This window comes from Folsomia candida, unplaced genomic scaffold, assembly GCF_002217175.1.
Source record: "Folsomia candida strain VU population unplaced genomic scaffold, ASM221717v1 Fcan01_Sc004, whole genome shotgun sequence".
Classification (NCBI taxonomy): domain Eukaryota; kingdom Metazoa; phylum Arthropoda; class Collembola; order Entomobryomorpha; family Isotomidae; genus Folsomia; species Folsomia candida.
Genome location: NW_019091196.1, coordinates 9252252 through 9275367, shown reverse-complemented (window position 1 = coordinate 9275367; position 23116 = coordinate 9252252). Strand labels below are relative to the sequence as shown.

Below are 23116 nucleotides of genomic sequence, written 5' to 3'. Positions count from 1 at the left end.
ATGTACATTGCTATTGTTTTCTTGGGTAAAATGTAAATGTGATATGGTTGGTAGCATGGTTCATCGTCGTCGTGATGTAACTAGTCAAACTTAATTGTGTGTGCTGTGATGTCTATCTGCAAAGTCTTGGCTTTGGATGTTCGGTCGGTCGGAATTTAAAGTTTGATTTGTTGGTCTATCTGATCTGCAATTTCTTTGGTGGGGGTTGCAATTTGTGCGAACTGTCTTTCTTCTTTCATTTGCGGTTAGTCCTTGGCTCGGTCGCTCAACTGGTTATTGTTTTAAATTAAGGCGGACGACAACAGCAGTTGGTCGACCTATGGAAATGACCGCTCTGGAGATTAATCTCGTATAGTAGACTTGTTTGAGGAAAAATTTGACTTTATATCGTAAAAGTGTGGAAAAATTTACATTTAAGGGGTTCTTGATATTTATAAAAAGCTAAGAATTTGAGACATCAGGTTATCTCATCACTAGACTAACTTGAAAGGCGGATTATGTCAGGCATGCATGCGAACTGCAGAATTGGGTACATTTGTATGACGTTGATTACGAGCAAGACACTTGAGAAAAGTGGTGTATCAGCTACTTAAACTTTGGCCGAGGATCATCACGATCTGCTGGTTTAGCATTTCAACGGGATTGTAAAAATCTTGTAAAAAAGTTGATCAAATCATTTATCTGATTCACATTCTAATCAACCCCACTCTTTTCCTCGTATGTACACATGTCGGAGGGCAAAAATGATGAGCTATAGAGATTAGATAAATCGGCAAATCGTTTGTGACAGAGGAAACAATATTCTGGTTTTGTGCTCACGTTTTTCTAATCTTTTATCCGTGGGAAAATAATTTTGCGTAATAATTTGTGGCTACATGATTGTGATTGTATTAATGAGAAAACAATTTTCCAAAATTTGGAAAAGACTGGCAAAAATAAAATCTGGTGAAAGTGATATGTATGTGGACATTATTTACATAAATGAAATAAACGAAAGTAACATTTTGTCGTTCGACATTTCAGTTGTTGTTAGTTTAACAGTCTGTACGAATTTTATAGCCCGACATTTCGAGGAGACCCCATTATAAGGTTTACGTACTTTTTAACAAAGGAAATTAATTGCAGCGGCTGGCAACCTTGGCGTCGTGTACCCATCACACCATTTTGTGCACAATACCCACCTTTCCTTTGTATGTATGAGACCGTTCGTTAATGACATTGCAGTTGAGAGAGTACAAGTCCTGACAGTCTCCGCATTGTGTTAGTGGTTGGTTGGTAGGAGACTTACTGCTGGAGATATCATAACGAAAGATCTTTTTAGTAGAAAGCATTTCGCCGAAGGAAGGTCTAGGATTTTAGAATCTGTTCCCTATTTCAACCCCAACTGTTCCCTTACCCTAGTCCTCATGTTTTAGCTTGCAGCTCCAACAACGATTCATTCACCTTCACCCGTGCATAAATTCCTTCAACAGACGAACCATGGTTTGAAACGGGCGTTTCAGAAAAATCAAATTTAATGTGTGACGGGACTGGATGAAGGAACTGACTGAGGTACGCGTACGGAACGTGCGTCCAGCAAATCCAGCTGAAAATTTCTCTCAACATTTCGGCGATGCTGGGGTTTTTGTGCCCATTCATGTTGCGTTGTTTGCATTTAATTCAATAGATTTCAAATCCTTGGCTGGTTTCGTTAGAGGGACAAGGTTTGGCTTGAACGTACTTTATGGAGTAGGACAGGTGTGGATCTGTGCAATGCAATGCGATATGTCATGTGCCAGCAGCAGTACGAACGTGCCCATACCAATTTACCTCTATCTTTTTAGATTCCTACCTTAAATCCGGGTGAATGTGAATTTTATTCATCTCCAACAATGGTGAAAAGATGAGAGCAGCTGGCATATGAGAGAGGTGTGCAGTAGGTAGGCAGGCATATTCCGTAATGGCATGTGTTTTCTTTTTCCAACACCCTTACTTATCTTTGGTAAGTATACATACATATGTACGGACTGTCCAAAGGTTCGTGTTTATTTAGTCTGGCTGGCTAGTTGTGGGGCTGGTTTGAGAGAGGCATTGTCTTATTAGAAGTGAGCTAAGTACGCAGGAATGCATATTATGTATATGATCTTGAATTCTTGCTTGACCAAAAAGTAATAATTCTTGTATTTCTGTCATGACAGGATTGCTAACCTGTGACTTTACGCGAAATAAATGTGTGTTGTCGGATGACTTAAGTTATGCAGGTATTCGGTCTGATTTGTTGTACCTACTTTTCCCCAAAAGGTAAAATTTATAGTGTAAATCTCACCTGGTAGGAAGGAATCTTTGATGTTTATTGCGTATTGTAGTCAATAAGGGTGGGGTGCAGGCAAGGGTTGATTTCAATTTCAACTCCCTGAATCCGGTTACCTCACTTGCAACCCCAGGTTGTCGGTTTCTCAACCCCAAGTAAACCGATCCGTTTTTTTATATAAATTTAGCCAACGTGTCAGCTTTTTTATTTTACATACTACTCCAATTCTATTGCTCAGTCAGTCAGGTATTCTGTCCCAGGTTGAATAGTCAAATAATTTCTGGACAACTTTTTGGGGTTGGGAGTCATATGCATATGCTCTGCTATGCTGTGTGTCCAACATCTGCATTTTAATTATTGTGCCGTTGTTAATAATAGTGACTCTGTACGTCGGTACATATTTTCCGACCCTTGATGGTAATGGTACTTCTTCTCTCATTACTCATTACATTATAAGCATTATCTCTGCTTAGGTTTTATGAATTTTGTCATCAATATTCTCCAGTTTGCAAAAATTTTTTGCCTGGTCAATAAAAAGTGAGCTTTTGTTCCTTGATGAATGTGCTTTATTACTTGGGAATGTTTTCTCGATTGGAATTTATGAGACTGTAATCACACACCCCATTATTTAGATTGGTGGATTTTTTTACTACACCTCGTAAGATGAAGTCAGCAAATTGAGATTGTTCTGTATTTTGCATGGTATTCGTATAAGTATCAAGTACTAGAAACTGGATTCCTCTCCCCCATTAAGCGCTGCTCATGATATACCACGACATGTATGGTTTTAATCAATCAGTTTGAGTTTGCAATTTACAACGATAACCAATCTTATTAGACCATCGAGCCGATTACTGGGAGGATCGGAGATCACATCTTGATTGTCAGTAGAAGAAGAGGGAAGAAAACCTCTCCGTAAATCAAACAGCTCAGGTTTTAATGAGTTTGAAGCCTTCGAATTTGATTTGATGGCAAATAAAGTTGAATGAATGAAGTTATTTGTACAAAACCGATGAGATAATACAGAGATTACATTGGATGACGATTTGGAATTTGCCTTGCGCGATACTTTTGTGAGATTAGTGCGATGTGCATGGAGGTTATTCCGTAACTGGTCAACGAACAATTCCATTCACAAGTTTTGGTAAAACCCTGCCTGGTTACAACATTTTTTATCTATGGTGAAGATGGAAGGTTAATCCTTCCCATTAGAATCCTCTGACCCGTGTGACCCGTTGGAGAAAGTGAGTGAAAGTGGGTTTTGGGCACACGGCACTTGCACTAAAACTACCTTACAATATATTTAAGGGATTTACATCATTACTACAACTCATTACTACACGACTCTTGGGAATTTCAACCCCGGCGTGCGCAACACGTTAATAATCAGAGTGTACTGCCCAAAGTAAAGACTCACCTTTTCGTTCATACCAAGAAAGAGAATGAACGAACCACTTTAACAGTTCTGCTCATTGCAAACAAAACATGCCACCGTCATCAAAGGGTTGGCTGTTGAGGAATTTCTTTGTGTACTGAAGTCTGGGAATGAAATGTAAACGGATGGTTGGTAAGTACACACACAGCTCTCGGCTGCTGAAGGGAAAGAAAAAGGCTGATTTTTATTAAGGGTACTCTGCCCTGCCTCAGCTTTGTTTTGCTCGAGAGAAGTTTTACCATCAGGACGAGCGACGACGATGCATTTCCATGAACCAGAGAAGAGTTATTTATTTCTCGCACTTGATATTATTATGGATTTTGCTGCTCCTGCCTGCTTATCTGTAATGTAATGTTCCTCTCATATCAGCCCATTTGGTTTCACCCCCATCGTACACTTAACATCATGCCATGGTCATACATACCTTATTTAAAGTGGAAGTGTTTCACACGACCCATTGTGCTCTCACCTAGGCCGATCTGAACTGGTGAACGCGAGAAAAATAGCGTAATATACATTCAGCGTGTTGGATGGCATGGCACAAAGGAAGAAGAAGGGTATCCCTGCATTTCTTCTTTATCCGACCAGGCAGGCAGGCCAGGTAGCTTTTGGAAAATGTGGTCGTATGTATATCGCATCGGCCACAGGCAAAGGGAGGTTGAGTTCTAGTGAAGTTGTCGAGTCTTGGGGTCTTTAGTGGTTCAGTCATCAGTCTGTTTCAGGACTCCGGTACGTGTGGTCGGTTTCTTTAGTTTGTGTGTTTTACTTAGTTTTACTAAGTTTTAAGTTTTTTTTATTACGTATATATCCCTCCTCAAAAATTGATTATTGTCTCAGTGATTAAGAAATTATTTATATTTATGCCAGTACAACGTATCACCCACCTGTACGTGTAAGTAGATCTGTAAAGGATCTGAGTCACCGAGGTAGTTCAAAATCAAAATCTTATGCAACAACTCGGAGAAAGAAAGTTTTCATCAGTTCTCATTGTTACACAACGTAATACGCTTATTAAGTAATACGACGAAGTACATAAATACATATCTCCTTTTTACCATCATTAATGTATTCGTTTTGTATTCCATCTCACCGAAGTGAAAGTTCAAAGATTTTCTTAACAGTGTTCAAATGAGAAAAAGTAATCGATACGCTTAAAATATCTAAATGATATTGATTTTATGTACAAAAGTTTACCAAGATATACACTTGCAAATTATAATCTCTCAAGATTTTGTATCTAAAGAGTATCAATCAACAGTTTATATTGTGTGATCTGCAATCTACGGTTTATGTGAATGTATGTAAAAGTGCTGGACTACTCGTGCTGAATTTGTTTGAAATTGCGACTGCCGAACAAAGTGCATACCTATTCCCCTTGGACCGTGCACATGTATGGGATCGACCATGTTTGCGTAAAATGTGCGTTTTCATTAATGTACTTGCTTTTGCATTTTGTTTTCTTCAGTATCAATCAAATAACTTAAGACCATTATGAATCTGGGACGTTTAAATCTCTTTCATTTACTTGAATTTGAATGGACACACCATTCACAAATTTTCATCTTATCACTTTGCATCTCATACATATCTAACTTTGTATTGCATTCCGAATGATAAATTTAAAGCCCAATTTCCGCTAAAATCTTTTAAATAGCACATTTACATAGATTAAATGACTAATAAGAATACAGAAATTACAAAGTATAGGATAATATTAGTTATAAAAGTGCCTGGTCTTATTGCTGGGACGTCTTGGAAGCATATTGTTTGTGTGATCATGCCCCAATAGCTCAAACAAAGAAGGGAAACCCGTCTCATTCTTGGCATTATTATGTAACTATCAGGAAAATCTCTCTTTTAGGCAAATCAAGTAGAATGTTAAAAATCTGAATTACCTAATCCTTGTTAATTTCTCAATGAAAAATCTGCTCGAAATGCAACCATCCATCCTTTCCACGGATATAAAAGGAGGAGATCAAAATGAAACGGTCTTTGTTTTATGGTGCATTACCTGACAAAATTCCATTACTCGTCTCTCAAGTCTCTCTTCTTCTCCATTCAAGAAAAGCCTTAGCTCATCAGCTAATTGGTTCAACGACGTCTTCAACAATAAACTTTACAGCCCAGAGAGAAATAAACTCACTTTTTACGGTACCTTCTTCTAAACCAAACCGTGAGAAGAAGTCAAAACCTAGCAAATTATTCTTCAACTAAAATCAAGAAGACTGGCTGCTGATGGATGACGAAGTATGCAGGCATCTCAGCAAGGGAGCTTTCCAATTGACGCCTTTCTCTGAAATTCTGTTATGAATGTGCATTCCAATCCTCAATGTTCCCATTTATTGTGTTTCGTTCGTTTCTCTTACACTTTACTTGCCTAACAAGTGGGAACAATTTCAATTTCGAAAATGATACCTTAGAGATAGACCACCTCACCGACGACATGGGGTGTTTTTTGACAATGATTCTTTACAGAAAGGCAGACACTATTGTGCACAGAAATTCCTGAGAATCATCCCGTTTGTCTTCACCTCTGATTTTTTTGGCCCCTGTTAATTTCTTTCGCTCGTTATGAAGCTATGTAGGTACATGTACTAGCTAATCTTTTAGTACTGCACCCTGAGCATTTTTGAATTCAATTGAGAAAAAGTTGATCAAACAACTTTTTATGGAAAAAGGAACATCATGATGCCAGATTATGAGCGCATGTCGTCGTAGGTACATTTCTCAAATTCTCACCTTGGTGTTAAAGGAATGAAGGTAAAATACAGCATATGATTCGCACACACAAATCGAGAAACCTTCATGATAAGGACGATAAAGGAATGACGAAGGGTTAACAAACTTGACTTATTTGAATAGCTATTCATAAGTGTCTACATATACGTTGAAAACAGTAAATTCCACCCATCAATGAGAGAATGAATGAATAAGTCCATACGTTTGGACCACCGAGCATGGATTTGCGTTGTCGCAGTCGTCGTCGTCGTCATCTTTACTCTCATGACACGATTATTGGTGTGTGGTTGTAGTACTTAAAGGGTCTTCTTCGGAGGAGCCTCAACTTAAACGGAGCGTGTCCCACTTTTGCAAGGAAACTGCATCAATTTCCGGTAACATAAACCCGTCAGTGAATGAACCGTTTCATGCCCTGTTTCTGTCTGTCTCTCTCCTCTCTTTCTTTCTTTCTGTATGACATTATGGCATTCTCGAGATTTATGAAAATTCTCTGGCACCATCATCATGAGAATCATGAAATATCGAGTTTTAAACCTAGCAATGACTTTGATTCCATTTCCTGTTCAAGTTTTAAGAGTTATGTTCCCCGTGATTTTCCATGAATTTCGTCGGCACTTGAGCCTTGACTCTGCCTGCTCGCACTGCTGCCTCAACTAAAATAAAATAAAGCAATAAGTTTTGTTAGTGTTGTTACACTTTTAAAAGGGCGCAGCAGCAACCTGTTGCTTTAAAGTTTTACCAAGCAGAGAGGGCTAGAGAACGATGAGGAAGTTGAAGTTCAGCTAAATACATACGAATGTATTGTACATTCTCTGTCCACCAAACTTTTACAATTGCTTGCGGTCCTTCTTCTTCTTCTTCGCTGGGAGAGGGATGGAAATTGGAATGGAATGTTGTAATGTTGAATGATGAAGAAGAAGACGTGGAAGAAATGTATGAGATGCCTTTGAAGAATGGGGAACGGTGTAACAAAGAGATTTAGATTGTTCTCCACTGTTTGTTCCTTTTTCCATCTCTTCTCTCTCCTCAGCTAACGGCCCTCTCGTTACAATTGAGTCTAAATTTTATAAGGATTATTAAGAGAGTGAGTGAAGCCATGAAGCCATATTATCAATATGATCAAGTAGTTCATTGTATAATGTTTTTTGTTTATTCCCAACATCTCTCTCATAAAAATAGAAATAGTTACGTAATGTAATATAGGAAGAGATGATGTGATGTGGGATCATATAATCTGGTTGGAATTTTAGAAAGAGTTGAATGAATTTTGAGTATACTCTGAGATTGAGAGCTTATTCGTAGTGCTCTAGATACGTACATGGAGTGCGTGTAAGTAACTTTGTTGGGGTAGGATTTAGGATAGATTCAGCACGGAGAACATCATCATCATCCTCATGATCGCCTTTAAGACGGACAACTGGAGCCGAGATTTTAGATAGATTTGGATTTGAGACGAGATCTTTTCCTTTTCACACACGACGAGTCCAACCTTCTAAAGGAGCTCGGTTTTCATTTCTAGTCACTCACGTAATGTTCATCAGTGGGCGATATGTAATGGTAATAATAACAAGTACAAATGTGTGCCGTGGATTTCAAAGAGTTTATATTTATCTGGATTACTATGCAGCCTGTTTAAGATTTGGCTGATATTTCGGTAATAAAAGAACGCAACGAAATAAGTATATGGCTTCCCTTCCTGTTCCCTTACGGATATTTATGCATATCTGCGGCAAAGTAGTCCATATATCAAAGGGAACGAAGGAATGACTGCATTGGCTCATGAAAGATATGCGTGAAAGATAATTAAATCAATCAATGAAGGCACTGCTTATTATCAAAATTTCATATCATCAAATCCAACCAATTTCAATATCAATGCATCTTCAGAATTTTAGGGTGTTTTCCAACTCGATTTTACTCCATTCGTGATGCTGATGGAATACTGATAAACCATGTTATAATATTTCGGCCGAAATTCAATGTAATCTATCTTTTGATATTCGTGGTTGGATTTGGTCAGATATTATTCCAAGTAAAAGCGAGTTAAATAATCCGTAAAATTACTGTTTAATAAATTACAAAAGTTGAAAACTTATCAAAAACCCAACAAATTATAATTGTACTAATCATTGTAGTGCATAATTAGAGTCGGTTCGTTCGTAGTGGTGGTTAGTGATTAGATTGCGCAGAGGACATATATACATATGCATCGATATACGATATTCATTTCAAAGTCGGCTTATCATTGAAAATTGTGCAACAACTCTGACGCTGTTTTTTTCCTTTGTTTGTCAACAGGTTCAAGACCGTTATTAAGTCAAGATCGAAAATGAGAAGTTATTGTGCGTGTTAGTCGTGGTTGCTACTGGGTCATAGTGGAGGGTGAGGGTGCGGCTAGTGGTGGGAGTGGGAGTGGTGGTGGGGAAAGTAGTTCGAGTACCAGTACGGTCAGCGGCGAGGTTGAGAAAGAAGTCACGCTGGGTGGGAAGGTGTTAAGAGGAAGTGGGACTCTGTTCCTTCCGTTCCTTATGACACAGCAGCAGCGGCGTCAGGAACACACCATGAGAACCGCTTTCGCTCCAGATCTCTTCAACTGCGCTCCCTCCAGGGCTCAATTATACAAGGAAGAAGCCGTCATAGGCAATGGTGAGACTTGTTAAATGCATTAATTAAGTTCATCTGAAAGGTCTAATGATTTCAGTGTTTTAATAATAATTTGTTGTATTGAGTTTTGAGTTACATCGTCATTTTGCTTAATTTCTTCCAGGTGCGTATGGAACAGTTTACAAAGCTAAAGATATCAACGACCCCACACGCTATGTTGCCCTAAAGAAAGTGAGAATACCCGTTAACGAGGATGGTGTTCCAGTTTCCATTCTTCGAGAAATTTCCCTAGTTCGACAATTGGACAGGTTTAGACACCCCAATGTAGTCCGGTTCCTTGACGTTTGTCATGGTTAGTTAAACATAGATTTGCTTAATGAAACAAATATCAAGTCGATAACATAAAATAAAATCAAATAGTTCTGAAATCCAATTAATAAAAAAATTTTCCTACACCTTCTTTTGTTTCCAGGACCAAGGGTTGGCGCTGAACAAAATCTTACTCTCTTTCTGGTTTTTGAATTCGTTGAGAAGGATTTGGCAAAATATATTCGGGAAGCGAAACCGGATGATTTGTCGCCTGCCAAAGTTAAAGTAAGCCTGCATAATGTATAGTTGATTGTCATTATATATCATCTATTTTTTGCTCGTGAGATCGGTGATTAATCGCCTCAATTGTGCTTCTTTTTTGCAGGACATAATGTTTCAATTGTTGTGCGGGGTGGATTTTCTTCATAGTCAGCGAATAGTCCACCGCGACTTGAAACCACAAAACCTCCTCATTTCTCGTACTGGTCAAGTAAAGATTGCTGATTTTGGATTGGCAAAAGTTTACGATTTCACCATGAGGCTGACTAGTGTTGTAAGTTTTTTATGAATAAAACTAGTTTTATGTACTTACTAAATCATACTCAAACTTGCATGCTTGTGAACATTACTCGACGATTTGTGATAATTGCGGATGAAGAAAATGTTAATGACGCGAATATATTTAATTAATTGAATGTGATTAGTAGTTACTGTGTAGTAATTCATTTGTCTATTCATCAACAGGTGGTAACCCTCTGGTACCGTAGTCCAGAAGTGCTGCTGGGCTGTACATATGCCACTCCTATTGATATGTGGTCAGTTGGCTGCATCTTTGCCGAATTGATCAAAAGACGACCCCTATTCCCAGGAGCGACAGAGAGAGATCAATTAGAAAAAATCTTTGAGTAAGTTGAGGTCTTGTCTTATTCAATAAAATATGAAACATCTTACTCAATTTTCTCTCCCCTCTCGCAAAAAATCCTAATAACAAGTGAATTAAATTATGATGGGTATTACTTCGACATCATCGTAATAATCCCTTTGTTTCGGTTCGTGAGGTGTCGTCGTGTAATTGGTTTTCTGAAAATTGATGTTCGTTAAAAGGTGTGGTAGTTGATACTAGTATAATATTTTCTGGTGAATAACCCTGTTTTCTTATGTCCTACCCACTACTTATTGTTACTATTCTATAACTTGGAAATTTTCTATTTACAGCATTATCGGAACACCCAAAGATGAACAATGGCCAGCCGAATCGAGAGTTCTACCCATCAATTTCTCTCCCAGAATGGCACGAAACCTTGAAGTCGTATTTCCTGAACTTGACGAAAAAGGTATCTCCTTGCTGGAAAAAATGTTTACGTTCAAACCACTCGAAAGAATAAATGCCCGTGACGCACTGCTGCACCCTTATTTTGACGGGCGAGCAATACCTCCCGTACTTCTTAGCGTACCACCCGCAAGGGTCATGCTGCCAGTCCGGTCACCAAATCCGTTTTCAGTATCATCAGTACTTAATACTTCAACTACTTCGACAACCTCGTCTTTAAATTCATCCATCTCCGCTGACGATTCTGGATATGGTTCCATGATTTCGCAATGACATAAGGGGTATCTAGGCTTCGTAACAAATTCGCCGATTCGTCAAACCGCAAATAACGCCACTACAGTCTAATACATATTTTGCAAGAATTCAGTATGATGAATGACTGGGCGACAGTGATATGTAAAGACAAGTTTTGATTTATTCACAAATCAATCCAAATATATTTTTAGCCGTTTTAAAACTACTAAAATAATTCTACTACTACTGCGTAAATACTAAAAAAAATGATAGAATTTTTGGTTTTGGGAGTTATCCTGAAAAATATTTGACTAATTAACGGACACGAATTTTTGTAATTTATCTACGAAAGTGTATTAATTTTTTCAAATTTGTACTGAACCGAGAATATCGAGATATAGGCACGTTCGAAAGTTTAGTAGTGGATGTTATTTATGTGACTCAACTAAACTTGACACATGACCATTATCACGACAACTTGAGATTAGTGCTGTTCTAGTCCCACTCGATTTTTACGCATACATAATTAATTAATAATATTCTCGTCCTATTAAGAGTACTATTATTATTACCTCCTCCTGCCTGTCGTGTTTCGCCTCGTGTCGCTGGTATTAGCTTTAACTTATCATCACATAGGTATTACAACTTGCTTTTAATAGGCTTTTCTAAGAAGGTTGGTTCAAGAGAGAAAGTCTAAATGTACTGTTGGAAATGGACTGTTATGCCACTTTGTGGCTTTTATAACTGGGTACGCTTATTAATTGTAATCAATAGTTATGGTACACCTAAGAAATTACGATTTCGTGACTTGATTATTTAATTATATTTAGATATTAGTATATGTAACTAGACTAATGATTGATGACTATTATACATATTACGCTATTATTATTTGTAAACTATTTAGTGAGGGCGATTGCGCATGTACATAATATTTAACTTATTGTATTGTTATATTTATAATTACGTGTAATAATTACAAGTAATTTATCGTATCCCTTTAATTTAACCGTTAAAGTCGAAAAATGGATTCATACATAATTGAATTTAATACCATTGAGATTTTTAAAATCGTTATTGAAATTATTACGTAATTAAGGTTTTGCTTTGACTGTTGCTGAAAGAAATTGTCATCGAGTAATTTCCTGTAGTCGTGAATTGCATACCCGTGCATATCCAGCTAAACTTATCCCTTTGATTAATCCAACCACATAAACAGGGACTTATCAGTACACAATAATATGTCTTTGCTCAAATCGAAGTTTACCTTGATACCTGAAATCATCCCATAATCAAGTACCTTGCTGATTAAAAACTAAAGATTTCACTAGTACGCGTAAATACTACATTAGTGATAACCAGATAGATTTGAATAAATAATTAGTCTAAATACATCAACGAGTGAAACTCCTCTGCTTTACAATTTGACAATGAAAATGTTAAACAAACAATGACTCTGATAGCGTACATAATAGTTTATCAGGTTCTGAAATTACTGTATTTTAACAAATAATTTCTATATACATATCTGTGTACATACATCATTGCGTCCAGAAGAGGAAGGAGAAGAGTTCATTTCGGTTTTAACGGGTCGAGTTTGAAAGAACAATAAATTATGAAATAAACAAAAATTAGCAGGACCATTGTTTTTCATAGTAGCATTTTCTGGAGCAGAGAGACTTGAGATATTGCACTATATGCATCTAAATAATTGTGCATGTAATGTGTTATCGAAAAAAATATTTTAATTATAATAAGAGTTATCAAAGATAACTGGGTATAAAATGTGGAGAAAAGTGGTTTTATTCATGTGTACATTCACATTTAATCATGTATTTATTCCATGTTTATTATTACTTATTTAGAATTTGTTTATGTATGTTGTGTGTGGATTATGTATGGAAGATGTCATGTTCATAAAAATGTTTATATGTGCATTATGTATAACAGAAATATTATTGATTGTGTAGATTATATTGGAAATGAATAAAATGACAATTTTTAAAGACCACAAATCTCGTTTGTCGTGCGCATTACCTTATTGAGGAGTAATTTTAAGTATTGTGCTGACTTATTCAACTTTTATTTAACTATTTGTGGGAACTTTGATGCTTTGGAGAAAGTAAGAATGAAAATGCAATAGGAGCAGGACTTAACTATGGTCATCTACATCTTGTTCCATGATTGCGCCCTTCTTCGACTTTCATTTTAGCAGTACGAAATTATATGCAGAAACAAACTACTCTGAAGACTATTTTTATGACTGACTGGATAGGATGTCAACTGTGAAATAATTTATGAATTATGAACGTAGTGATAATTATGTGCATACGTTACGTTACGTGAAGGTTAATTGGTTAATTAATTGTTCTGAATGAATTAATCGCGAGACAAGGCTTTACTTTAACACACATAAATTATCATATCCCCAAATATGATAGTTCGCAGGAAATTGTATTATTCAGAATGTACAAAAATCTGCCTATGATCCACGGGATACAAGATCCCGGAATTTGACAATTTCCGGTATTAGATTCCGGCAGGTATATAAACGAATGAATCAACATTTGGAATATGCAGTGTTATTTGAGTTATCAATCAACACTATTGGCATACTGAAATACGTACATATTTACCATCTGTAAAATGTTTTCCAAACTTTATATAATTGTAGGTTTAGCCTTACAACTTTCGTCTAATTATGTTCAGGTCAGAGGTCATGGCAGACTGCTAGAACCGCCAAACCGCTCTTCTATCTGGAGATTTCCGGAATTTTCTGATAGAAAGCCACCCGTAAATTATGATGATAATGCCTTGTACTGTGGAAACTATACTGTAAGCGAACTGCTATAATTAAATAGTTGTGCGGATCTGATTTCCACATTTTTTTTGCAGACGCATTATGAAGTGAACGGGGGCAAGTGTGGCGTGTGTGGAGACCCTTACAACCAACCTCGACCAAGGGACAATGAAGAAGGAGGAATTTATTATGCTGGGATAATTGTCCGAGGATATAAATCTGGACAGGTGTGTAAATATGCATATTTTAATTATGCTTTTAATTTGCTCTTTTTAATAGCATATATTTTAGATCATTCCCGTAGAAGTTGAGCTGACAGCCACGCACTACGGTTATTTTGAGTTCCGTCTCTGTGCTAAGAATGACCCTGTTTCTCATCTCGACCAAGCTTGCTATGACCAACACCTCCTTCAACGAACAAAGGGGCTTGGAACAAGATACTACATTCGGCAACAATCTGGAACGCATTATGCCACCTATAATCTAACCCTTCCCACAGGCGTCGTTTGCTCATCATGTGTTTTACAATGGCATTACGAGACGGGCAACCGATGGGGGACGTGTCAAAATGGGACAGAAGGATTAGGGTGTGGACCTCAAGAAGTTTTTAGAGGATGTTCAGACGTAATTATTTTGCCATGAATCTATTTCAACAGCAACAAATTGGTGGAACGGGTTGATTTTGTAGCAATAGAATCGAAATACTTATTTATTGCAAAATAAATTTCTGCATAAATATACGAACACAGCAAATTAGTATTTACTTCTTATGGATAACATTTGTCCAACTATTCACGCGTTGTTCAGGTCTGGATGATGATGACGGGCCAGCAACAGATCTTACTCCTTTCTTTGGCTTTTCGTGATCGTATAGAACATTCTGTATTTCCTTCTGAATATATGGCTTGTTCTTCCATCGTTTTGCGTATTTCGGAAATTCCTCCACTTTAAACTCTCGGAATGTCAGAATGGCTAATTTGGTGAAAATGATTCCGGCCAGAAAGGAATCAAATCCACACTCATAGCAGAATGATGTAGAATCATCTTCCAAGTTTTCCATGCATAACTCATTTAAATCAGACTCGTACACTTGAGTAGACGTTTCATGTAAGGCAAAGTCAATAGAAGATCCTCCAATCCAACTCGTATTACGGTACAAGGGGTACAAGATAGCATTGCTGGTGATTGATCGCTCATGGTCTGCAAAGAAAGAAAAATTACATATAATGCCTCTACTTTAAACTTATAAGGCATTTAATTTTCAAGCATTACACGTGTCAGCACCTGATGCATTCTTGTTCTCTCCGATTTCGCAACAGATAAACTTGGTGTCGTAAAATTCCGGTATAAGAGTCTCCAATTTCGGTATCAACTCTGAATATGTGTTCGGAAGAAACTCGACAAAATCCTTATACAACAGAATCAGCTTGACAAACAAATTATGTCCAATGACGGGAACTTTAGCTTCCGATGTGACTTCTAAAAATTTGCCGACCCCTCTTAATCTTTCCACAATCTCGTCAATATCCTCAGGCTGCAATTTTTCAATCAATTTCGGAAAATATGACTGGTCCAGGTCCCCATTCGTCACATGTTTTCCATTAATAATCATAAAGTCTGGATTTTTCTCCATGTAATCCTTCGCTTCAAGGCTTCTCTCCTTACAATAGAGAAATATACACATAATTAGTAAATATGCCATTAATAAAATACACAAATTAATACATGCTGATTGGTATAAATTGGAATTACTTTGTTAAGAAAAGGAGCCTGTGTTGGAGTAAATATATTCAAGAATTATCACTGGACGAAATTAAGTTATGCGATAAAAATAATTACCCCGTCGTACAGCGACTTGTTCAAATCGAAATTAATTTTTTGCATGAATTCAAATCCAATCGAATCAATGTCAAAGCGTTCTTCAAAATCTTTTCTGTCCCGAATATCTTGTCGAGCATCGTGTTCTTCAACGTACGCCATGAGGATGGGAATATTGTAACATTTGACGTGGAAGGTCTTCTTCGTGTTTGACATAGTTTTATCTTCTTTAAACATGGCGATACCTGTAACAAAGGAATTACGATGATTAATGTATGATATCTCCTGTAGTTTCCTTAACCAAGCCGTATTTATAAGTATAATCAACATGGCGATACCAAATTCCAAGGGTGACCGGGCCTTCTGTTTGGATAGAAGAACATTGTACCAATCGGCCCTAAAGATAATAGGATTACTTTCTTTCTTTTTTTCAGCAAGAATGAATAAGCATTTAAAATATACTCAAGTCCAGTACCCTTCCAATTGTTCCAAGTTTAATGACTCGTCGGTCATAATCAATCCGGTGACTTCAACGTTTGTATCAATCGAAATAAAGTCTGCGCTCCGAATATCTTCGAAAATCTCGTGTACCGACTGATCCCACGTGGTCTTGGTCACTTCCATTATTCCCTGTAATTTGCACAAGATAAGATTACGCTTAAATATTTAATCTAACCAACGCAACTTTCGTTATCCTACGTAACTAATCCATTAACTTATTATACTTGCTATTAGTTAATAAATAACTTACAATTTTGATGATAGACTAATAAAAAATATTTAAAACTTTGTGAATTGTCAGTCTGTAACACGCTGTGTGATTCTGAATCTTCAAATTCCAAAATCTATTTGAAAAAAAACAAATAAAATAAATGTAAAATAGATCAACAAATGTTAATAAAATCTCGTACATCGTAATAAAGCAATCGCGAAACAAACGTAACAAACCTCAGAGCAGTAAATTCGAAATTCAGGAATTTTCAAAGCAAAGGAGAACAATTTCAAATTTTTGAAATTTTAAACAGCAAACAGCAGCTGTAAACAACTAAAAACCATAGGATAAATCACCTTTTACTCTATTTATTACATTTTACTTGAGAATTGTGAATTCGGTGTTGAAAGTACACAAATAAATGCACCATTACGTTTTTGTCGCATTGTGCTACACGTTACTATTTAATCTACATAAATCAATATTTTTAATACGTTAAATTTTCAAATAAATCAAGCATATTATGCCGCAGAGATGTCTGAATATAAAATATTTTTATTACGATTGCTTCTCAAATTTCAAATATGTAATTTTATATTTCTGAGCATGATGTGTGTCCGGGTTCGAATGACGAAATTCTGAATTATTCAATGAAACTCAATAAAAATCGTATTCAACATCCAATTTCATGAACATTTTGTAATTATTCCAGTACCTTCTTCCTCCGGGTGTCGAGAGTGCGAATGGTGTTGTCGTGAGTGTGGAGGGGGCGAAATCAGCCTCAGCTTATCGGGACTGTTTGCCTTTAAAATTGCATCAACAGGGTCACGTTCTAATGAATGCATGCGAGTGAAAGTGAAAGTGAAAGTGAAATGAAATAAAATAAAATAATACGTAGTTATGCAGAAGAGAAAGTCACTTACTTGTTGACGGCAATGGCAAAACAAGTACTAATTGAACAAGAATACCAACAATCACGCGGAATTTTGTAATTTGTGGTGTCATATTTAGTAGGACAATACGCGGCTTTGACTAACTTTGACATATGACAAAAAACATTTATTTACAATTGAATAATTTATTGAATCGCTTTGAATTATGTTTATGCAGCATAAACATAATTCAAAGCATAAATTATGCTTTATATAACTTATTGAATTTGAGTAATGTAATGGCACTATATTGTGCATTGTTTGTTCTTAAAATTGTTAATGACAGACAATAGTGCTCATAACACTTGATATTTTGCCGACCTCAATGCGTGCTCTCCAGTTCTTGGATTTATTGCAATTTTTGCAGATAATCGAACCATGTTTGGTTTGGCTTTGAGAAGTGATCTTAACCCTTCGTTGGTAACCTGTTAGTAAAAAAATTGTAATGTTTGTTTCACAAATTGAAACGTATTGAGACATACAGCAGTTTCCGGGAGTTCGACAAAAGTAAGCTCTGGAACGTGGATAAGGCCGTGCAAGATGGTCATGTCCGTAATTCTATTTTGAGGTTGAGGATACAAGCTGAACTTTCGGAGTTCTGAAATGAGATTCAATTTGAATAATACTTTTGTATACTATATGTGCTTATTAATTAAAGTCTCACTTTTGCAATTCCCAATCCGACTACTGCCCTTCAGGCTGACCCCAATGATGCCTAAATCAGTTAGTTCTGTGCCGAGTACAATAATTTCTTCCAATTCTTGGTAATCTTTAAATAAGGCTGAGATGTTTTCATCGTTAAGAAATAGACAAACTGTTTTCATCTTTGGAAATAGTTTTCCCAACTTTGATAAGCAATTTTTAGGTAGAAATCCCTCTTCGATCGAAATGCTTTCAAGCCCTCCGTGTACAAACTTTAATCTCTCAATTTCTTCAGGATTTACGATTTGGCTCAGATTTAGATGACGTAGATTTGAACATGTTTTACTAATATTCGAGAAAATCGAGACAGAAATGGGGTCCCCCATCAGCTCCAAGGATTTCAAACAGTTCAGTTTTGGTATGACCAATTTACTCAAATTGTCGTCAGTTTCGTGGAATAACTTGAGATTCTCGAGGTTTCTTAAGTTCGGCGAAGCTAAAAATTCCTCGATGCAAGATTCCTTAACTGTAGTATCGATACTGAGGTCCAACACTTTGAAGTTTAAATGTAAACAGTTTAATAAATTTATTTGAACGGTATCAAAATCAACGAGGAATGCGCTGAGTTCTTGTAAATGAGGTTTATTGTGATCTAATTCCAGTAAAGATTCCAGTAATTCTGTGACTTGCGCGGAGCATTGAAGTTGAGCATGTAATACCTGAAAAATTGTATAAAATTTGTCATCTCTGAGTTAATAATTTAAAAATCTCTTGCTTACCTGCAGTTTTCGAGTCATTTTGAAAACCTGGGTCCAAGGAAATGTCTCACCCTCGTCGCAAGTCGTGACCTCTAATCTCATTAAGCCCGACTCTTCTGCTTCCATTTCGTCCTCCACATTTTCTGCCTTTTCGTCATCATCCCTGTCAATGACAACCTCATTGAAACTCAGCGTTTTCAAATGCTTACCCCCAAGTTTCAAAATCCTCAACATTTCCTTTGGTCGCATGACACATTTTGATAAATGGACTTCTTCAGCTTGCAAAGTTCCAAAGATGAATTGGAGGAACGACTCTGATGTTTCAGACTCCAAAGATTGGAGGACTTTCAAGTGAAAGTTTTTATGAATTGGTTTTGTCGAGTGAAAAATATCAAGATAACGTTGCATCTTTCTTCCAGAATTTAGAGCCACCATGGATTTTTCGACCAGTTTGGGTGTGGCTAGATCTCTCCATTGATGACATAAGAGTCGCAATTGTTTCAATTCGAATGTGTGGTGAACGTATTTTAAAATGTTTTGAATCACCTGAAAAAATTTTAATATTAAGTTTTATGAAATTAAAAAAGTGCGTGTGTCACAACTTACCAAATGGTTCAGAAACGGATTATGGATACAGCTCTCCATTGCATACTCTCAAATTTGTATAACTGCACTTGTAAATAGCAAGTTCACGAATGACCAAAAATATTAAAAACACTTATGATTATAGCGAAGGCATCAATAGATCCATAATCAAAGACACCACACAAGCCAAGACATACATAGAAGAGCGCAAAAAAGAAGCGTTAATTGTGTAGGAAGCGTTTGCCGTTATAAAACACTAGAGATACCAAGTTTTACTATATCGTTTGCGATGTGATACATGCAAAAACAATCTAGGATCATCAAGTCGTTTAATAAGGAATGGACATAAATGGAGGAATTGCCTCGAGGCGAGAGAACATCTTTTACGTTAACGAACTGATCAATTATATGACACGAGTTAATTTTATTATTATGTTTTACATTATATGAAACTCATCTTGAAAATACTTACCAATCATCATTTCACTGAAAGAGATATGAAACCTTGAGAATATTGTACCAACTGCTCGACTGTTGATGCATTTTTTGCCCTCTATAACAAATTATGAATGCCATCATAATCCAGCAAATCTGACCAAGCGACTATTTACATGCACATAACTCTGTACGTAATTAGACAAGAAAATTTATTGCTTTGTCCAATATCGTAGATTGCCAATATCTACATGCTTATCAAGATATCGCACAATGCATGCATGTGGCATTTATGACGCATGTATTGGCTTTGTGCATGCATGCAAAATGCATAAAGAGACCGACATGAACGACACCGCGAAGAGAAAGTGACATCGAAATGGAGTGCAACATAAGCAAAGTACAAAATCGTAAAAACACTATAAAATATATTTCCTGACTAAAATTGGTAAGCAGAATGTGTGATCACGACTGGTTATCCGAGCTGCAGCTCTTAACTTCAATGTACGATCCGTCCCAGTACCACTTTGATGATGTGGAAGTAGCTCTCAAACTAGAAAATGGGGTCCCAATCTTCGGCTCTGTTTCTTTGGTGCTTAAACCGAACGACTTTCTCCAACTTTCTCTCCGACTTCCGGACGAAAGAAAGGAGAAATTGTCTGCATCGTGTCAATTAACTAATAAAGGACTCCTTCTGGGCCCCGCAAGTATGGTTAATACGCAGCAGCAGAGTGACAAAATTCAATCTCGCCTTAACAATGATCTCTCAATGTGGCTTAAGAAACCTGGAGAAAGCAGTGATGAAGACGACAAATCTGTCCTAGGTGTAGTTAATTGGGTTAATGACAAATGGGAAGAGATTATGGCAGAAGAAATTGGAAATCTTAATTTAAACGGTAAAATTATTCAATATTTCCCAGAGAAGACCTTTAGAGGCGTTGTTCATAATGTTCATTTAGAAGTTGTGCAATTTTCTTTTAAATAGATGACCAGAATACTCAAGGAGCTAAAGCAAACGATAATAAAATGTGTCGACTTTGGATCCACTCGCATCACATTTATAACGAAAAGAAGCGGAAATTTATCCTCGATACGGCCACAAAGTTGGATCTGAGAGGATTTTCGCTCCCAGGAAAACCTGGGTTCATCTGTGTAGAAGGAGCCGTAGAAAATTGTGACGACTTCTGGACACAAGTTCGTCAACTCACTTGGCAAAAGATAACATTAATTGAGAAACAGGTACTCGAGGAAGACGACAATAAAGGAGCTTTCTCCACCTTTGAAGAACTACGCCTTGACATGACAGGGTTCTTTAATTTCCTAACAGAGAAAAATGTCAGTTCTGTGATAAAAGGTTATCTCGGGTTTGGATGAAACTTTTCCTACGTTTTTGAATAATAAATTTTATAAGTTGTTGTGGAACATTTAAAAATCTGTGTGCGTATGTTGGTCTTTTCCTATTTTATATTATACGTAAATGCATACGCTGTTTTCCATTCGCAATTAAGTTTATTATATATTGATTTCATCATCATAAACTATTGACGCCCGTTGGACACTTTGTTTTATGTAAGTGACGCAGACCTGATGTGGCATAATCATGTAGCACCGAAGATTAGTATGGGATTCGATTTCAAGTTTTATATGACCAAAAATACGCAAGCAAAATGTATACTTTGGATAAGCACGGGTAATTTACAGATTTCTGTAGTATTTACTCTAAAGATTATACAGTGAACCTATTGCTCAAGCAAATAAATTAACTGCTGCATCTGCCGACAAATAGAGTCATAAAACGTCGGTTATCGAATTGAACCTCATCATTAATATAAATCAGGTAGGTATGAGATCGAGTCTTTTCAATTGTCCATTAGCTTTGACACTAGGACGACGTTCGGCTAAAAAATATGCGTACTTTCCTTGTAGCAGCTTGCCTTCTGGGCGCTTTGACGGTCAGCGTAAACGGTCACGCCCGTCTCAACAGGCCTCCAGGTCGTGCAACTCTGTGGCGTTATCAGGAGTTTGCCAAGTTCAACCCACCCAAGAACTACGATGATAATCAATTGTTCTGTGGTGGTGCACAGGTATTTATATAACTACGAAGTTAAATAGACATATTTATCTGCGCCAATTTTTACACAACTTCAACAACATTTTTATCAGGTCCAATATGAAGTGAACGGAGGAAAATGTGGCATCTGCGGAGATCCATGGAACGTTCCCCAACCACGACCTCACGAGGGGGGTGGAGAATTTGGGCGTGGCATCATTGTTGCAGAATATAAGGCAGGACAGGTACACACTCGAGTTAAATTTTGTGAAAAATTATTATATTTCCTTTAAGTTGAATCTTGATTAAAGGTTATCGATATCGAAGTAGATTTGACGGCATCTCATCTCGGTACGTTCTTATCACTGATTTTTTATGTAGAAGAATGTTACTAATGTCATTTATGCATTCTACTATGAAGGATACTTTGAGTTCAGGCTCTGCAAGCATAACAATCCCCTCGTTCCAGTGACACAGGCATGCCTGGACGAGCACGGTAATTACAAATTTACAATACAATGATAAATACAATGATATTCAGGAAAATGACCTCCTATGCCGTTGAAATTATTTCGACGATATTCAAGTAATTCTAACTTTTTATTTTATTTTCAAGTTCTTCAACTCGCTGACGGTTCAGGGACTCGATACCCAATTCCATCTTTCGACAGAGGACTTCAAACCTTTCAAGCCAAGCTCCCCGAAGGTGAAAGCAATTTTTTATTTTAAAATAACTCTAGCAAATTTGTATACTTAAAATGTCAGGGTGGTGCTATCCAATAGCACACTGATGTCATTGATCAAACTTCTCATTCACATTCTAAACTTTGACCTTGCTTGATATTTTATAAGGCCTTATCTGTGACCAATGTGTTCTCCAATTCCATTACCACACTGGTAATTACAATATCATAATAGATTAATGATGTTAGGTAATTTATTGATTATGTAATTTATTTATTGCAGGTAATTCATATGGGGCTTGCGAGAGTGGTAGCTGGGGTAAGAAGTTTATGATTTTTTATACGACTCTTTGGTGTTATTCTATCAAATAGTTGATTTGTTTTACTTAATCCTATCTATTTTTATTACAGAGCTTGGATGCGGGGTATGTATCAGATATGAAAAATATCAGATATGAATTATTTGTAACATTTGTTTTATGATTTGGTGTGTTTATGAATTGCATTCTTATGGATGTATTATTTGCATTTATAGAACCAGGAAACGTTCAGGTCTTGCGCTGATGTCAGGATCACTGCTTGAAAATGAGATACCTTTTAAAAATGATGATATGAACAGTAGTTTTTTTCTAATTGGCCAGTGTTCATTCATTCATATGCAGTACATATGTAACAAAAATGTATAGACATTAAATAAATAAATGAGCATTAGTTTTGTAGTTGTGAGTTTTATGACTTCATAATTTTACTTTGTTCAAAC

At 36.7% G+C, this 23116-nt stretch overlaps 5 protein-coding genes across 13 annotated transcripts in view; 4 read left to right on the top strand and 1 right to left on the bottom strand.

Annotated features, from left to right (window-relative positions):
• LOC110848727 (cyclin-dependent kinase 4) overlaps window positions 1–12956 on the top strand; it is a 33952-nt gene extending 20996 nt beyond the window's left edge. For 4 of the 5 annotated variants that reach the window (XM_035851454.1, XM_035851452.1, XM_035851453.1 and 1 more), the window contains 6 exons: window positions 8763–9110; window positions 9232–9420; window positions 9541–9662; window positions 9763–9930; window positions 10122–10282; window positions 10593–12956. In XM_035851454.1, coding sequence (XP_035707347.1) covers window positions 8993–9110; window positions 9232–9420; window positions 9541–9662; window positions 9763–9930; window positions 10122–10282; window positions 10593–10980 — 1146 coding nt within the window. In that variant the 5' untranslated portion in view covers window positions 8763–8992 and the 3' untranslated portion in view covers window positions 10981–12956. Of the gene's footprint in view, window positions 1–4430; window positions 5145–8762; window positions 9111–9231; window positions 9421–9540; window positions 9663–9762; window positions 9931–10121; window positions 10283–10592 lie in introns of those variants that run through there. The other variant, XM_022096009.2, reaches the window with a different exon arrangement.
• Window positions 12957–13552: 596 nt separating this feature from the next.
• Window positions 13553–14498, top strand: LOC118435297. The gene is made up of 3 exons (XM_035851116.1): window positions 13553–13776; window positions 13837–13968; window positions 14033–14498. The coding sequence occupies exons 1-3, from the start codon at window positions 13588–13590 to the stop codon at window positions 14381–14383; spliced, it is 672 nt and encodes a 223-aa protein (XP_035707009.1). The 5' UTR covers window positions 13553–13587; the 3' UTR covers window positions 14384–14498.
• On the bottom strand, window positions 14418–19723 carry LOC110848489 (pre-piRNA 3'-exonuclease trimmer). Of its 5 annotated transcripts, none has more exons than XM_035851113.1 (9): window positions 16987–17462; window positions 16508–16909; window positions 16311–16404; window positions 16035–16189; window positions 15898–15956; window positions 15581–15804; window positions 15494–15511; window positions 15014–15401; window positions 14418–14941 (listed from the first exon to the last, which is right to left on the bottom strand). In XM_035851113.1, the coding sequence occupies exons 4-9, from the start codon at window positions 16181–16183 to the stop codon at window positions 14502–14504; spliced, it is 1278 nt and encodes a 425-aa protein (XP_035707006.1). In that variant the 5' UTR covers window positions 16184–16189; window positions 16311–16404; window positions 16508–16909; window positions 16987–17462; the 3' UTR covers window positions 14418–14501. The 5 variants fall into 5 exon arrangements, 2 of the variants coding, with proteins under 2 accessions (XP_035707006.1, XP_035707007.1); XM_035851114.1 differs by having other exon boundaries at window positions 15026–15401; window positions 16987–17457; XR_004834664.1 differs by lacking the exons at window positions 14418–14941; window positions 15014–15401; window positions 15494–15511; ... (2 more) ...; window positions 16035–16189; window positions 16311–16404 and adding exons at window positions 17686–17801; window positions 17868–18564; window positions 18625–19149; window positions 19210–19723 and having other exon boundaries at window positions 16809–16909; window positions 16987–17103; window positions 17195–17628.
• A 173-nt stretch (window positions 19724–19896) lies between these two features.
• LOC110848765 (RWD domain-containing protein 2B) lies at window positions 19897–21055 on the top strand. The gene is made up of 2 exons (XM_022096073.2): window positions 19897–20519; window positions 20609–21055. Exons 1-2 carry the CDS (start codon window positions 20081–20083, stop codon window positions 20995–20997), a joined length of 828 nt encoding a protein of 275 aa, XP_021951765.1. The 5' UTR covers window positions 19897–20080; the 3' UTR covers window positions 20998–21055.
• A 418-nt stretch (window positions 21056–21473) lies between these two features.
• LOC110848692 lies at window positions 21474–23075 on the top strand. Its single transcript, XM_022095960.2, has 9 exons — window positions 21474–21707; window positions 21787–21918; window positions 21985–22024; window positions 22095–22169; window positions 22290–22379; window positions 22526–22570; window positions 22640–22675; window positions 22768–22781; window positions 22892–23075. The coding sequence occupies exons 1-9, from the start codon at window positions 21531–21533 to the stop codon at window positions 22937–22939; spliced, it is 657 nt and encodes a 218-aa protein (XP_021951652.1). The 5' UTR covers window positions 21474–21530; the 3' UTR covers window positions 22940–23075.
• Window positions 23076–23116: the final 41 nt, after the last annotated feature.

What these genes read in the sequence shown, in the direction of transcription:
- LOC110848765 (XM_022096073.2), top strand. Translation starts at nt 20,081, where the DNA reads ATGTGTGATCACGACTGGTTATCCGAGCTGCAGCTCTTAACTTCAATG. An exon ending in TGGAAATCTTAATTTAAACG is followed by an intron (nt 20,520 to 20,608) that starts GTAAAATTATTC and finishes TCTTTTAAATAG; the next exon opens with ATGACCAGAATACTCAAGGA.
- LOC110848692 (XM_022095960.2), top strand. Translation starts at nt 21,531, where the DNA reads ATGCGTACTTTCCTTGTAGCAGCTTGCCTTCTGGGCGCTTTGACGGTC. An exon ending in TGTTCTGTGGTGGTGCACAG is followed by an intron (nt 21,708 to 21,786) that starts GTATTTATATAA and finishes CATTTTTATCAG; the next exon opens with GTCCAATATGAAGTGAACGG. An exon ending in CAGAATATAAGGCAGGACAG is followed by an intron (nt 21,919 to 21,984) that starts GTACACACTCGA and finishes TCTTGATTAAAG; the next exon opens with GTTATCGATATCGAAGTAGA.
- LOC118435297 (XM_035851116.1), top strand. Translation starts at nt 13,588, where the DNA reads ATGTTTTCCAAACTTTATATAATTGTAGGTTTAGCCTTACAACTTTCG. An exon ending in TGTACTGTGGAAACTATACT is followed by an intron (nt 13,777 to 13,836) that starts GTAAGCGAACTG and finishes TTTTTTTTGCAG; the next exon opens with ACGCATTATGAAGTGAACGG. An exon ending in GAGGATATAAATCTGGACAG is followed by an intron (nt 13,969 to 14,032) that starts GTGTGTAAATAT and finishes CATATATTTTAG; the next exon opens with ATCATTCCCGTAGAAGTTGA.
- LOC110848489 (XM_035851113.1), bottom strand. Translation starts at nt 16,183, where the DNA reads ATGGAAGTGACCAAGACCACGTGGGATCAGTCGGTACACGAGATTTTC. An exon ending in AACTTGGAACAATTGGAAGG is followed by an intron (nt 15,957 to 16,034) that starts GTACTGGACTTG and finishes TATTATCTTTAG; the next exon opens with GGCCGATTGGTACAATGTTC. An exon ending in TGCATCAGGTGCTGACACGT is followed by an intron (nt 14,942 to 15,013) that starts GTAATGCTTGAA and finishes CTTTCTTTGCAG; the next exon opens with ACCATGAGCGATCAATCACC.